A 15,133-nucleotide genomic window follows, 5' to 3' on the forward strand; every position below is an offset into this window, starting at 1 on the left:
AGAATCCATCCTATCATTGTTCAAAAATAACAAGTATCCTATCGTGGTTGTAGTTCCTGGTGCTTGAAGCTGGGCTACACAACGTATATATATAAGTGAATATTGCTCTAGTGCGGCGAACCGTCCGCTTTCGCGACAAAAAGATGTTCGCGGAGGGTAGAACCGTAAATATTCCGGTTTGTTTGAGGAGTTCGCATGCCAGTTGTTTCATGTGATGGTTATTAATAACGACAGGTAGCTTCCAAATTTACTACTACTAATGTATAGAAGAGTCGGCGGGGGCGGTCAACTTCCGAGCAACTCCGTCATTCTTCGAGGTCGCTGGATTCTCCTTCCTCCTCATCCCTCTCTTCAGCCGCAATAATGAATCCAATTGAGCCCTTCTGGGGGCCGCAGACCTCTTATCTAAAGTATGTACCTCTGCGGAACCATTGGACGGACCCTTATTTATTTTTCCAGTTTCTGCGAAGAAGACTACGTCATCACCCGCTACGTGGCCGAGTTCATAAACACGCTGAGCAGCCTCATATACTGCGCGTTTGGGCTCTATGGCATCGCCAAGCTCCAGCGAAAGCAACAAGCTACGTTCTCGCGCTGTATTCCGTACTATGGGTTAATCGGAGTTGGGGTCTGCTCGGCAGGCTACCATATGACCCTCAAGTATCACACGCAAATGTGTACGCGCGCCTGTCCCTTGTTTCTTCCGCGTCGATTTGGCTGACGTCTAGGTTTGCTCTTTCACAGCGGATGAGCTATCTATGCACCTCCTGACGACACCTCTTCTGTACCGCATCCTCACTTTCCAAAAGGACCCCCAGCACACGAAGCTCGTGGGAGGTATTCTCCTCGCGCTCTTCACCATAGTCATGGTCGTGCACATGGTCATGGACGAGTTCCTTCTCCACGCCGTTTCGTTTGGCACCGCGGCACTTCTCATTACAATCAGAACAATGAAGACAATCCCCCGCCAGATCCCCAATCCGTCTATCCGGGGTAATATGAGGCGTATCGCGCGCTTTGGACTCTGTACATTTCCAACCCCCTTGTTCCCTTTCTCGTTACAAACAACCAAGCACGCAAGCTGCGGAACTGCGTAACTAACAATCGCATAGGCTGCTTTCTCTTCGGCTATGGCGTCTGGCTGATCGACAACTTCGCATGCCCAAGTCTGCTGGAAGCCCGGAAGTTCGTCGGCACCCCATTGGCATTCCTATTCGAGCTACATGGCTGGTGGCATGTTTTTACCAGTATTGGCGGGTATGTTGCGGTCGCGATTGTGGATTTAATTACCTCAGGTGAGGTAGATCAAGATCCAACGCCTGAGATGGCATTCCCAATTCCTCCCGTGGCGAAACTGCTTTCTGGGATTGCTGGGGAAGAAGTGAAAAAGGGGAATTAATTGGCACGGAGTTGGTGCAGACGTTGTCCTTGAGAACCATTCATAGCTTTTGATAGAGAGTCGTGGAATCACCCGTATCACTATGACTAAACGAAAGATAGACCTATGGTAATGCCCAAGCCGCATTGTTTATTTACCACCACGACCAAGAAAAAAAAAAAAAAGAGAGAGAAAAGTACGCGCCTCCGATTGTATCTGACAGGTTCCGCGCGAACAAACTCAACTATGAACATGCTTGTATGATCCTTATCCTTGGCCAAGGATCGGCCCTCCCCGATCTCGGGAGTCTATCCGGACCGCGTACATATAAACAGAGGCGTCTTCACCCGAAGGCCTGCCCGAGGTGGATCCCTGATTGGCACTGCTCCTGTAGGTGTCTTTTGATTTCCAATCAACTGGCTCCCATACTCCGAATTGAGGGGCGCTCGGACGTAATTGTTGAAGGTTACATGGCGTTGGCTGTATTTACCCATGTTGCGGTATGTAGTGAAATATACAGTTGCATAATGCACCAGGTGCCACAGGCAAAAACAAAGATCATATCAGAAGGTCTGGACCATCAGGGGTAGCCCTGGACCTTCCGCACGTGAAGCGGGTGCCCTACCAACTGAGTCATCAGCTATGTGAAGCTATTCCCATGGACCGCATGGAGAAGCCGAACTGCATTGCCGGTCGGGACTTGGCGACTGCACCTATTGTACAGCAACTTCAGCTGTTTTAAATCGTCACATTATAAGATCAGAAACTTAAAGAGTTAAATATGATTTATTCATGACAAGAAAAGAATATTCACACATTTACACCTATTGAAACATCCGACGTCAAGGGTCTCAAAAACAAGGGAATAAGAGCTAGATCACACAAGTACATAGGAAATATAATAACGACCAAAATGCTAGAGAAGGGAATGAAAATAAAACAATTTTGATCTCCTGCTTTGCATCCTGCTTTCTAGTGAGTAGCCATCATCTTCTTGATCTCCGCAATGGCCCGTGCAGGGTTCAAACCCTTGGGGCATGTCCGCGTGCAGTTGAGAATGGTGTGGCAACGGTAGACGCTCATGCTGTTGTCCATGGCGTGCTTGCGCTCTTCGGTCTTCTGATCACGGGAGTCGGCTAACCAACGGTAGGATTGAAGCAGGATGGCGGGTCCGAGGTACTCCTCGCTGTTCCACCAGTATGAAGGGCAGGAAGTTGAGCAGCACGCGCACAGAATGCACTCGTACAGACCATCCAGCTTCTTGCGGTCCTCCGGGCTTTGACGGTTCTCAAGACCCTAAAAATGTTGTGAGTATTTCTTTTGACTATGGATAAAGCGCGGAGAAAGGCGGGTGCTTACATCTTCCGTCTTGGTATCGCGCTGGAGGTAAGGCTTAATTGACTTGTACTGCTTGTAGAACTGCGTCAAATCGGGGACAAGGTCCTTGACAACGTAGGTGTGTGGCAATGGGTAGATGCGGGATTCCTTGGCGGTATCCGTGGGAATGCGGCCTGCCCATGTTTGTTAGCTGGCTGTCCTCAACTTGCTACCAATCAATCCCGATAGAACGTACACAAGCAAGCAAGGGTGTTGACACCATCGATGTTCATCGCACAGCTACCGCAGATACCCTCACGGCAACTCCGTCGGAAGGTCAGTGTGGGGTCGATTTCGTTCTTGATCCGAATGAGTGCATCCAACATCATGGGGCCGGTCTTGTTCAGGTCCAATTCGTAGGTCTGCATCTTGGGCTTCTCGGCGGGAGCATCGGGGTTCCAGCGGTAAACTTGGAACTTCTTGACCTTAGCGGCGGGCTCCTATACACACCTCTAAAGTTAGCGGCCGGAACAAAGCTGGGGTACTGGCGTAGTAGTATTTACTCACCTGAATACCAGATTCAACAGTCGCATATGAGCGGGCGAGGGTCGCGGGGCGGAAAAGCGACCTTGAGGAGGCGACGAGGCGCGACGTTGTGCGAAGGGAGGCCATCGTGACTTTTTCCTTCAATCCGAGACTGGGGCGAATCGCGAAAGGAGGGCGTGGAGAGTGAAATAGGTGCAATTAGGCGCAGAGAGGCGAAAGAAAATAACCGGAGGGGAGAGGAGAGTTCAGACGAAGGCTCGCCAGCGACAAGAGACAACTGAAGTCCTAGTGAAGCGAGGATCAAGAGTTCAAGATGTTCACTCGTCACGAAGAGCTCGTTTCTGCCACAGGGAAGGTAACCTCGGGTCTGGCGGTCGGCACTTTGCTGATTCAGCTGCCGTCCGCCAATCACGCGCAGCCTAATTACAAGCGTCGGGCGGACACGGCGGCCTGTGAATGGAAAACATATTTCCGTCTCAGCCACTGCTCGCCCGACACTGTCGATACTCTCGGCCATGTTGATGCTCTTCTAGATCTATTTCCCGACTATGAGCAGGCCAAATATATTCCACTGAACTTTTCCACCCAAGCAACCTACTCTACACAACCCCCATGAGCTCCCGTTGAACCCTGCCTACGTCCGATGGGGATTCGGGACGGTCATCCGAATTGCCGTCACTTGCCGACCCTCATGTGACAGAGCCTGAGGCAGAGAGGCAGATTGATGCCCCGGGCAGAAACTATGAAGCCGAGTATGCATGCCTCAGGCATTTATCCCGGCTCGCCAGGCATCAAGGCCGGATGTTTCATTCACGCTTGAGTCCGAAACCAGACCTTCACACTTGGACAGGCCATAGCTCCCTTTTTATGGTTGCCTAGCACTCCTGTGTTTTGTCATGAAAAGAGATGCCAGTGCGACCATCTCACCATCGCAGTCGCCTCACCGCGACAAGGCGAGGGCGGTCGTTATCCGTCTCCGATTTAAAATCATCTTCCGGAATGCCGAAGCAATATACAACCCATATTAACCGCCCACACAGTTATATTTCATGGGTCACCGATGTTTAGCGCAGTCTCGGACTAACACCTCATCCAGCGTGCCTTATCTACGATAGAATATCATGAGACCGAAGAGACAGCTGATGTTGGAACACTTGAAGGTCCTCACTTCTCACTGTCGCTCTCATTCTCTTTCCCCAGGGACACCGGAAACCAAGTTAAAACAAGTGTTTCCAGAACTTGCTTGACAGGGGCACTGATTTGTTGTTGAAAGTGCGTGGCTCGCCTTATGGGTCAAACGGGTCAAAGCCTGGCCACTGCTGTCCACAGTGGATCAACATCACTCCTTGACCACGTCAAGCAAGAGCCACCATGACATGACTCCCTGATGGCAGTGTGAACTTCGGGCTTCGGAAAATCTAAAATTTTTAATTCCGATTGAAGGACCATATTCATAAAGTCTCTTCGTCACCCCACACCGATTGCGATGGATTCGGGGGTCTATACCAGCCCCGTGCGCCGATCTATGACCGGCAAATGACAATGTTTTGCAGGCTTCTATGAATTTTCCGTAAATCTTCCAGCAGTTACACGCCGTGAACCTGCAGCTGGGGCTGATCGTCAAGATAGACGGTCAAGAGACCGTCAAGCACTATCTCATCTACCGCCAAGACGGAGAAATTGCTTGTTCGCGCAATACTAGAATCAAGTGCCGGACCTTCTCTTTAGTGGAAATCTTGAAACACATCCAATTTCCAAACGGCCCCGGCTGTCTTGCCCTTGGCTTGAGCCTGTGAGGAGCCTGAGGACATGCAGGCCGTAAAGACCGGTTTCCGCAATAGGTCCATGGGGCTCCTCTCTTTTTATCTGATGCCACCATGATGGGTCTCTCATCAAGATAAAGTGCCGAGTGGATTGAACTTATCACGCTATTATCCGTTAGTTAATTTCGACTGTCTCGATCTTAGACAAGACGCAATGATATAAAATCTTCCCAATGTCTCCTCCGTAAAAAGTCCTCATCCCAATCATCGTTTCTTGTTTTAACCTTCTCGGCTGGTCCCAATTCGCTCGTTTTCATCACGATGAAGTCCATTTCTCTCCTTAGCCTTGCCACGGCTCTCCTCAGCAGCACCGCAAGCGCCATTAGCGTCAGCGGTGAAGCAGAGGGCTTCGCCAGCGGCGTTACTGGTGGTGGCAGCGCCGAGGCCGTCTACCCTGAGTCCACCGACGAGCTGGTCTCGTACCTCGGGGATGACCAGGCTCGCGTCATCGTTCTCTCCCAGACGTATATACAGCCCATTTCCCTCCAAAAAAAAAAAAAATACCCCTCAATGAGGCAGGAGACTAACATGTCGCGCACTACAGCTTCGATTTCACCGGCACCGAAGGAACCACTGACGAAACTGGCTGCGCGCCCTGGGGTACCGACTCCGGCTGCCAGGTCGCCATCAACCAGAACGACTGGTGCACCAACTACCAGCCCGATGCTCCCTCCGCCGATGTCTCTTAGTACGTTCGATCCACTACTTTGGCTCTATTTCCCTCGCCATTTCTAACCTGTCACAGTGACAACGCCGGTCAGCTCGGTATCACCGTCAACTCGGACAAGACCCTCCTCGGTGAGGGCAGCAAGGGTGTGATCAAGGGTAAGGGTCTGCGCATCGTCAGCGGCGCAAAGAACATTATCATCCAGTATGTCCGTCTTTCCTTTCAGATAACAAGTCAGCCAAACTAATGCACGCTCTTTCAGGAACATTGCCGTCACCGACATCAACCCCAAGTACGTCTGGGGTGGAGACGGAATCACCATCAACGAGGCTGACCAGGTCTGGATCGACCACGTTACTGTATGTCTCGTTTACCCTCTGTAAATCCAATCTCCTACCTAACTAACACGCAAACAAAAAAGACCGCCCGCATTGGTCGCCAGCACATTGTCCTCGGCACCAAGGCCGACAACCGCGTGACAATCAGCAACTCCTTCATCAACGGTGAATCCGACTACTCCGCTACCTGCGACGGATACCACTACTGGGGTGTCTACCTCGATGGATCTGATGACATGGTTACCATGAAGGGTAACTACATCTACAAGACTAGCGGCCGTAGCCCTAAGGTCCAGGGTAACACCCTGTTGCACGCCGTCAACAACTACTGGCAGGACAACTCCGGCCACGCCTTTGAGATCGGTGAGGGTGGCTATGTTCTTGCTGAAGGAAACGTCTTCCAGAACATTGCCGCTGTTGTTGAGGACCCCATCGATGGCCAGGCTTTCGCTTCTCCTTCCGAGTCTGCGAACGAGGCTTGCTCCAACTACCTTGGCCGTGTTTGTGAGATGAACGGATTCGGCAGCTCTGGCACCTTTGACCAGGCCGACACTGATCTCCTCAGCAAGTTCGATGGCCAGAATGTCGCCGCTGCTACTGCATACGGTGATGTTGCCTCCAGCGTGTCTTCTTCCGCTGGACAGGGAAAGCTCTAGATTTCCTGACCTAAACCGCCTGCCGTCCCGGGCGCTACGTGCTGATAATATCTGGAGAGGATTGAGAGGAGATCGTTCAAGCTTGTATTTATTCACCTTTTAATTGTTATTCTCTACCCGTTACGGGTCATTGTACGCGAGTTGCAATAAATAATAGCGTGTCATTGACTCATTAGGAAGCTAGCCTATCTGAAACATCACGTTGTAGTGATACATCTAACAATACAAAATCACTCATTCAATGATGAACATGGCCGGTCCATAGACCGTCGATTGAGCGACCGCAGCCGCATTGACGAAGGGACCCCTGCGATTGACAACCGCTGCAACCGTCAGACCGTTGAGCAAGAACTCGTCGTACGGAAGAGTGGCAATAGCAGTGGATTTGGCACCATCGCAAGAAATGACCTGCACCGGAACGACAACGGGTACGTTCAGCTGGTTGATGTAGGCGAGCCACAGAAGATCGTCCTTCTTGTCGTCGGGTCCGTGGGTCCATGAGATGCGGATCTTGTGTGTCCGAGCCTCAGGTCGGGTCACAACCTCCAAAGGCAGGAATGTTCGAAGCTTGATGTCACCAATGTTGGGGCAGCTGCCAGGGAGGGCGAAGCTCTGAGCCCAGGTAAAGCCGAGATTAACATCGCTTGTTGTCATAGTCGGGAGCTCACTGGGGTACTTGTCCTGGAACACTCTGAGCCATCCGTGTTGAGAACCCTTGTTGCCGACAATGCTCGTAGCCATCCGGACGAGGGCAGCATCGCCGCTGGCCGCAAATCGTTCCGATATATCTTGAAGAGTTGCAATGGAGTGCGACGTGAAGGTTGTAGCCAGTGCGATGGCGTCGTTGAGGGTCGTGACGGGGAAGTTGTACTGGCATGGCTCGATAGGCTTAATACCGAAGTGGCCTAGAGCATCGTTGGCAGTCAATGCGTGCACTTGTTCTTGCTTAAACTACAAGTTAGCACCCGCTAAGTCCTTTTGTTGCTGAGACGACCTACCGCAATAATAGTTTGCAGGCTCCGAAGGGCGAACTCTCGATCAACGTCGGTGGCGAAGCCGTAGCCGTCGACATTGCGGGTGATGTTTCCAACAAGCTCGTGGAAGAAGGCAACCTCAACAAACTCCTGGAAGGCTAGGAGCTGCAAGTTGCTCGTGCCTGTAGTGCTGATATTGGTGGTGGGCAGCGGAAGCCCTGGAAGGGTTCCATGAGCACCTTGCTCGATCTTCTGAAGCTGCTCCGGGCTCGGAAAGGGCAGGCCATCAGGGAGAAGGGCCGCTGTCTCGACGTCCGCGTCCGCGTCGGACCATTCTGTTGGGGCCGCAAGCGCGAGTGGCAGGATGGGGATCAAAGCAAGAAGGTTGGAAGAGAAATGCATTTTGAAGATGGAGTAACGATGCCGAATGTTGAAAGAGGATACAGTATGGATGGCAATGTGGACAGATAGTTCGGATGGGTGACGGAGCGTAGGTGCAGAAGTGAAAGAGAAAGATGGAAGAAGAGGGGGAAGACGAGGGCTTTTATGATGGTGAGTAGGTCCCGGTGCTCTTGCCCGGTCAGTTCTGGAGGCAGACACTCTCTGTCTCCAGCTGGGAAGGAGCTGCTGATGGCCCGTATAAGGAAGGAGCCCTCTACGACCTGACGGAAGAGACTCAGGTCGTAGATACCCGACGGTGCCCCTAGAAAGTAGGTACTATACATCGCTCTCAAACAGCAACCCATAGTATGGACACACAACCTGGAAGTAAGGCAAAATCTTTCCAATCATCCACAAATGATATTGGGCTAAGTGCTTTGTCTAAAATAGATGATCACCGAATCAACAATGAAGACAGTCCGCCCACAGTAGAAACTCCCATGAAAAACCGCCATATCAGACGGAAGCCACACAGGAACACATGGCCCAGTTCCTCCCTATTGTCCTGAGACAGCCTAATCTCATCCTGCCAGGCAAGTGATTCCGAGAACTCCGTAGGGTTCTGATGGAGCTCCTGCACCATCTGTGTCAAGACAATACACCCGCCTACAGGAATCGCAATGCACATACCCCATGTTCGAAGAACAGAGTACATTACAATCGCGAAGGCAGGGCTGCTACTTCTAACTCCCAGTGTAGGTTTCCGGGAGTCTTTCTCTTTCCGCTTGCGAGTAGGCGATTCGGGGTTTGAACATATGTTGTGCCCGGAGATTAGAAGTGCGTGGCTCACGCCAGTAGCGCAGAGGATGAATACCCAGCCAGGTGTTGGAGTATTGGGATTTAGAAGCATGAAGCACCCTGATGAGAGCAGGTTCAATACCCAACCGGCGCGAATGATCCAGCGTGGGCGAAAAGGGTATCTGCCACCCCACATCTTTGCCGTAAAGAAGAGTATGGGGAGCGCAGGGGCGGTGATGGCGATGATGCCTAACCCCGTAAGAGGTGTGGAGGATTTTTTGACAAGAAACACGTACATAGAGAGATAGTGTAGATGCCAGAGTACCTTTTTGATAGCTATCGTCAGAAAAATCCTCACAATAGTGTGAATGAGGTTGCACCTACCAGAATCCCGTGAAGTAAACAGCCGATGTACAGCATGATTGTTGATATAGAGCTGAATATCCCAAAATTGAACATCGGATGAGACACCCAGACGCTCTCATAGAGTACCAGGCAGACCATCACAACACCACCGACACAGCTAGATACTAATATGCGCCAATCATCCCATTCTATCGACGGCCGGCCTACTCCGCTGATCCCAGCCAAAAGCGACCCAATCCCAATAGATATCAAGACAGCCCCTATCCAATCCATTTCACGTACCGCACGTCTAGAAATGATTTTGCAATCTCGCAAGTCAATCGCGAATGGAGCGACAAGTAGACTCAATGCGCAGAAGATGTAGCTGAAATAGAATGTCCAATTCCAGTTTCCGTATTGACCAAAAAGGCCCCCAGACACTGGCCCGAGCATGGCCCCAAATGCCCAGGCTCGACATATATAGTCGGAAAATCGAAGGCGATGCGGGTATGGTATTAAATCGGTCACCAGTAGCAGCGAAACGGCCATAGCACCCCCGTTGCCCGCCCCCTGAAATAGTCGGCCAGCAACTAGACTGGGCAGGTCCAATGAGCCGCTACAGACTCCCGTCCCAGCTGTGGTTATAACGACGGCGGCGATGAGGATCGGTCCCTGACCGAAAACTTCGGACAACATGGCGAACAGTGGCTTGCTTGCGGCACTGGCGAGAAAGTACGATGTGTCGACCCAGAGTACGCTCCGGAGTGGCTGTTCGAACACCGCCGAGAGAACCTGTAGGTAGAACGCTGCATGTTGAGACCTTTGCTGACTGGGGAAATAAAAAGGCGTTTAAACCTACCGGTATAATGGGCACCATCATCGTCGCATCGAATGCATCCAACATGGCGACGAGCGAGACGCAGCTCAGAACAAGCCATTCCTTAACCCTAGGCCTCCAGACGTTGCTCTCTAAATCCTCAAACGATTCAGCAAACGAGGGGCGCTGCAGAAAAATGCCTTCAGCAGGATTTTCCGTGCTGGTATTTTGGTGCAACTGTGCTCTGAACCCGTCATCGGCATGGCCGATCTCGATAAATTCAGACCTCATCCAGCAGAGATCACACTAAAAATATCGGCGTGACTTATTTCATTTGAAGGCGGGCCTTTCGGACTAGAAAACCTGATCACGGTTTCAAGAAACTCAGGCCAGGACGCCAAAGCTAAATGAACCATACAACACCAGCTAGCCCGCTTTGAATACCCAGATGCACGCACTCATGGTGCTTGAGCGACCCAAACGCAGTCGGAAATTTATGCAGGTAAGGGAGAAGAATATACCGGCCATAACCGGGTGATCATTTGGTCGGGTTGACCAAGCGTGACTGCTAAGCATTCCAGTCACGCTGGGCGTCGCGCACACCCCCAATATCAGCCATGCTATTCGCTGTTGTAAGCGTCTGGTATGCGAGCACAGGCGCGGATAGCAACATCATGTCGGGGCTTTTCCTGTCGAACAGGAGGATTGGATACGTCACAGCCGAACAGGGGCAACGAGGAAGTTTCTCGGATAATTTTCATAAAGAAAAAAATGCAGCTGTGAGATCTGTTGAAAAATGAAACCCCCAAGTCCAATTATTTCCAATTATCCTTTGCCCCTAGCCTACAGAAGATCAGTGCAATGATATGTCTGATAGGAAGGCCAGTTTCATTGAAACTGCAATATGGTATTCTCTGGAACGGCTTGACTGTCTATGCCCAAAACTGTTTTTGCTATGTATACATACACCTTCAGTCGAGCTTGTGGCGCTCCGTAGTAGCTCTTGAAGTTGCTCTCGACGGTCCTCTGGATACATCGGCCGTCGATAAACTGCTTTGACGAATGCTCATGGCATGGAAGGAGAAATCAAGCTCGCCCACAAGGGTTTTAACGTCCCTGTGATTTCATGTTAGAGAAGTCTCACGATCGGAACGCGAAGGTAGCATACTTCATAAGTCTCTCGACATCGCCAACGATGCAGCGAGTGGAGATTTGTAGCACCGAGAACGTAGCAAATCCCGGCTCAGCGATGTGCCTGAGACTCAATATATCCTTATCCAGCTGCTCCAGTCGTTTTGAAAAGCTGTAGGGTTTGGGTGTTCTCAAGTACGGCGGTAGGGGTTGCTGGTTCGTAAGGCTGGCGGACAGAAGACATAGCACCGACGTTATTTGGTGCGTTGTGACTCGCGCGCTGGCTATTAGCCTCTTAAGATTATGAATCCATGCGTCGTCGGTTTCGTCATCATTTCCGAGGTGTTTCAGAGAGTCCGAAGCATAGCCTACAAGACTCAGGTAGTTGATAATGCTAGGCACAGGTTAGCTCACAGGGCCTCTATAAGAGGACCAAGCGGGAAGCATACTTTTCAATACAGGTGATAATCCTGTCATATTGTTGTTTTGGAAATTTCCCCCCAATAGGAACCTCCCACTTGAGAAACTCCGAGTAAGTACGGAGGCTGTTCAACATGATCATTTGTTTAGAAAACACTTTGTTCCGCGCTTTTAGAAGCCGCTTCCCTGAAGCAGTTCGGAGGGCTATTTCGCCTTCGTCCCCTCTCATTCGAGCAGTTACTGTTTCGTGAATAATAGAGTAATAGTTGGCAAGAAGGTACAAGCTTGACCCCAGGTTTTGCCGCAGGACCGAGTGTTCAGAGATAGGGTAAGGGAAAAAAGTCCAAAAGAAGGCGACCGCAATACCTCCTACTACCACTGCAAGGCGATAAGGAGCTAGAAGGTAGATAGGATAGTACGTCTGGCCGTTTGCGCTGACGTTCTGTTCTCCGATTTTGCGGGCCTGGAGCTCATATCCAACTATCATTGCCGTGGAGATAACAGTAATAATCCCAGCGGTTCGGAAACGGAACCGTTTAACTGGTATATAAAATGCCGCAGCCATAAAGATAAAGAGAAAAACGAGGATACCGGGTGTCTTCTGTCCTGGAATATACCAGCACAACAAGCTAAGTGTCATAGCCAATATAGTTCCCAAAATTCGGAGCGCAAATCCGAAAATGCTTTGGCCAGACGTCGGAGACATGGCCAAGTTGACCATGATAATAGCCCAGACGAACCGCTGCCTGATAAAGAATTCCTGAGTATCTCGAATGAAATAGACAACTGCGATGGTCATGGTACCGCACGCAACACGGAAGCCATAGGACGACTCCTTTGAGCGCAGCATCGCTGGTATCCGGCGAATTTTATCACCGATTATCTGGAACGTCGTCTCCGGTGGTAGATGCTCCGGATCCTTCCTGATTCTGTACGCCTCGCCCAGTTCAAGCACGCCATTGTGCGAGTTCACATCGCCCAAATGATCCTCTCCTTGATTATCTTCGGTCTTGAAAATACTGATAGCCCACTTGCGAAGGCGTTTGCCGCCGGGGATAATCAATCGTGTTGTCGAGATCTTTCCGCTATCCACTTTTTCATCGGCATACCGGACAAAGTCAAGGACCATTTGGCCCGTAGAAGCCAGCAGTTGCTCCATCTAAAACATCATCAGTATGAGATAACGGAGCTAGGAGTTCGGTACAAACATAAAGAATTAGATAAAGTTGCCTTCGAGCTCGGTCCCTATTAATAGAGCCGTCCTGGGGCAAATCTTCCATCTCCAGGTGCGCAGTAGCGGGGTGCTCGAAAAAATCTGGAGGTAGAGTGATACCTTTCTCCTCGCTCCACGCTCGCAATGCTAGTCGTTTAGCTATTTTGAACTCAGAGAGCTTCCTCTCCAAATGAACTCTAAATTCTCTGTCCCCAGGAGCCCGAGTCGCCGATGCTTCGGGATCTGAAGCAGAGTCGGAATTTTTTGGTGGCTTTTCCAGTTTCAAAGCCAACGCAACATGCTGCAGTCCCTCGTCGATTGTTTTTATCATAGCGACGAATGGATCATTGACCGCCCTCATGATCTCGTGCCATTCGCGCACTGCACGGTCACGAAGATCTTCTGATACAGCCGCTGTAGGATCGATGGGATCATTCCACTTGTTGTATTCTGACAGTCGCTCAAAAATATCGACAACGAAGCCAAGTCCAACCACGGGTATCATCGTCTGACGGAAATGTCGAAAAATTGATTGAAGGTCATCCGGGCCTAACTGACCTATTGCAACTTCACGTTTTGCGAAAGTCAAATCGCCTCTCAACTTTCCATGAAGCTCCGTTATCTTTCGTACAGCTTTTCGGATATTCGCCGCTTCTGGTGTGTACACCTTGCCATGTTCATCAATCTTCTCGACGGTCGAGTCGTAGGTTGCCGTCCGTCCAAATACATCGTCAGTCTCCAAGGATTCAAAATAAGCCGTATGGGCCTGCATAGCAGCCCGTAGAGCTTTGATATAAGCTCCCATTTGTTTGAAAACCACGGTTCGACAAGATAGTGGGAAGATGAAAAGCGAAACCCCAGTAGAGATTCCCAGTCCTAATAAGCCCCCTTCGAGCAACCGACGGATCATAGATATCGCTGCAGGCAAGGTGGGCAGAATAGGTGCGAAAGAAAAGGCGACATTGGCAACTATGGAGTAGATAATGACAGGGAACTGGAATTGTTGAAATTTGGCCCTGAATGAATGAACAAGATATGTCTGAAAAAATAAGAATACTCCGCTAGTTACCGACGAGGATGAGTTGTATGGCGGAAACCCTGAACTGCCTGATGATGCCTGGTTCGAACCACTGGTCGACTGTTCGCGTGCCTTGACCTGTGAATACATCATTAGGAGAGAAACCGCGGACGCTAGGCAGACAGCTAGTATATCGAGCAGCATCATTTGCAGGAATTTTGCACGGGGCATGATGGAAAATCCCAGGACCGAGATAATGGCTATCAAGTAGCCAGATGTAGCGAAGTACGCTGCAATAGAGTCCGCTTGGTAGCTTTTGTCTATCAGCACGAAAATAGACGGCATTAGAGAAGGAAAACTTACATGGCGAGGGCAATTGTTGGGGGGACCGCGCCCCTAGTATCTCATTTAGCACACNAAGAGCCCAAAAAGCAATCGCAAAGTAAACTGACTCACTTCATCATCAGAATAACCGACTGTCGGTCCAAATCGGCCTTGCGCCATGCCGACTTCACGCCGTGCACAAAGCTCCGGTGTTTGACTTCGGCCCCTTCCACCTCATCGTGGTACGAGCGTTGCTCGCCCATGTTGTATATAGTGTCCAATAAGAGCACCCCTTGACCAAAAATCGCACTCCTCCCAAAGAGCTGTTCCTAAGTCATAAGTGCTGAGCGATACCCCGCTGGCCCCTCATCCACCACTATAACACGTGATATTGCAACGCTGTCAAAGTAGAAGACAGCAGGCACTTGAAATTAGGCTCACGTTGATGCGAGCTAGCACGCGATTCCAGGTAAACCACAGCGGCCGTTGGGAGGGAGAGATGACGAAAGCAGAAATTGCGGAGAGTTCGAATTGGTGGCTGGTCGCGGTGGGCCTCCCTTTGCCTACATCTGTACTGCCAAGAAGAGCCAAATTCTCCACGATCGGATCTGTTGCCTCGGCTGTCGAATGTCGCTCTGTCGGTGAAAGATAAGGGCGAGATTGGACAGATTATCTTACAGTAGTATGAAGGAGGAAACCGAGCAACCAGGCCGGGAACTGATGGGTTGTGGCTGCCCCCGACGACAACCTGACTGGACTCGGGTATCGGCAACACATCCGATCATTGTAATGAACTCATTCCAAGCTAACACTTAACAGGAGTAATAGTTGGTCTTGATATTGGTTTAAACAAAACGACTAGTCAGGGACTCAACGGCCAGAATACCTTCGTCTTTGTGAACCACAAATCCCTGCACCTTTTTTTTTGCGGTCAAGCGCCATGCCCTTTATGAAACACCATCCTCCCGCTCTACTCAATATGTGTTT

General features: G+C 50.5%; 6 protein-coding genes across 6 annotated transcripts; 2 read left to right on the forward strand and 4 right to left on the reverse strand.

Moving 5' to 3' along the window:
* Positions 1 to 42: 42 nt before the first annotated feature.
* ASPSYDRAFT_345170 (ceramidase) lies at positions 43 to 1,519 on the forward strand. Its single transcript, XM_040845248.1, has 4 exons — positions 43 to 410; positions 460 to 677; positions 745 to 1,026; positions 1,113 to 1,519. Exons 1-4 carry the CDS (start codon positions 364 to 366, stop codon positions 1,397 to 1,399), a joined length of 834 nt encoding a protein of 277 aa, XP_040708616.1. The 5' UTR covers positions 43 to 363; the 3' UTR covers positions 1,400 to 1,519.
* Positions 1,520 to 2,108: 589 nt separating this feature from the next.
* Positions 2,109 to 3,557, reverse strand: sdh2 (succinate dehydrogenase iron-sulfur protein subunit SDH2). Its single transcript, XM_040850281.1, has 4 exons — positions 3,263 to 3,557; positions 2,952 to 3,195; positions 2,738 to 2,889; positions 2,109 to 2,674 (listed from the first exon to the last, which is right to left on the reverse strand). The coding sequence occupies exons 1-4, from the start codon at positions 3,365 to 3,367 to the stop codon at positions 2,351 to 2,353; spliced, it is 825 nt and encodes a 274-aa protein (XP_040708617.1). The 5' UTR covers positions 3,368 to 3,557; the 3' UTR covers positions 2,109 to 2,350.
* A 1,768-nt stretch (positions 3,558 to 5,325) lies between these two features.
* Positions 5,326 to 6,725, forward strand: ASPSYDRAFT_138350 (polysaccharide lyase family 1 protein; the record flags this gene model as incomplete). Its single annotated transcript, XM_040840829.1, has 5 exons — positions 5,326 to 5,528; positions 5,609 to 5,752; positions 5,810 to 5,935; positions 5,994 to 6,090; positions 6,153 to 6,725. The coding sequence occupies 5 exons, from the start codon at positions 5,326 to 5,328 to the stop codon at positions 6,723 to 6,725; spliced, it is 1,143 nt and encodes a 380-aa protein (XP_040708618.1).
* A 117-nt stretch (positions 6,726 to 6,842) lies between these two features.
* ASPSYDRAFT_345962 (putative sexual development protein (LsdA)) lies at positions 6,843 to 8,317 on the reverse strand. The gene is made up of 2 exons (XM_040845261.1): positions 7,724 to 8,317; positions 6,843 to 7,670 (listed from the first exon to the last, which is right to left on the reverse strand). The coding sequence occupies exons 1-2, from the start codon at positions 8,099 to 8,101 to the stop codon at positions 6,960 to 6,962; spliced, it is 1,089 nt and encodes a 362-aa protein (XP_040708619.1). The 5' UTR covers positions 8,102 to 8,317; the 3' UTR covers positions 6,843 to 6,959.
* Positions 8,318 to 8,534: 217 nt separating this feature from the next.
* Positions 8,535 to 10,331, reverse strand: ASPSYDRAFT_142739 (uncharacterized protein; the record flags this gene model as incomplete). The annotated part of the gene is made up of 3 exons (XM_040841268.1): positions 8,535 to 9,203; positions 9,263 to 10,015; positions 10,083 to 10,331. The coding sequence occupies 3 exons, from the start codon at positions 10,329 to 10,331 to the stop codon at positions 8,535 to 8,537; spliced, it is 1,671 nt and encodes a 556-aa protein (XP_040708620.1).
* An 849-nt stretch (positions 10,332 to 11,180) lies between these two features.
* Positions 11,181 to 14,409, reverse strand: ASPSYDRAFT_54224 (uncharacterized protein; the record flags this gene model as incomplete). The annotated part of the gene is made up of 5 exons (XM_040848818.1): positions 11,181 to 11,565; positions 11,621 to 12,750; positions 12,800 to 14,135; positions 14,186 to 14,218; positions 14,279 to 14,409. The coding sequence occupies 5 exons, from the start codon at positions 14,407 to 14,409 to the stop codon at positions 11,181 to 11,183; spliced, it is 3,015 nt and encodes a 1,004-aa protein (XP_040708621.1).
* Positions 14,410 to 15,133: the final 724 nt, after the last annotated feature.

This window comes from Aspergillus sydowii, assembly GCF_001890705.1.
Source record: "Aspergillus sydowii CBS 593.65 unplaced genomic scaffold ASPSYscaffold_1, whole genome shotgun sequence".
Classification (NCBI taxonomy): Eukaryota; Fungi; Ascomycota; class Eurotiomycetes; order Eurotiales; family Aspergillaceae; genus Aspergillus; species Aspergillus sydowii.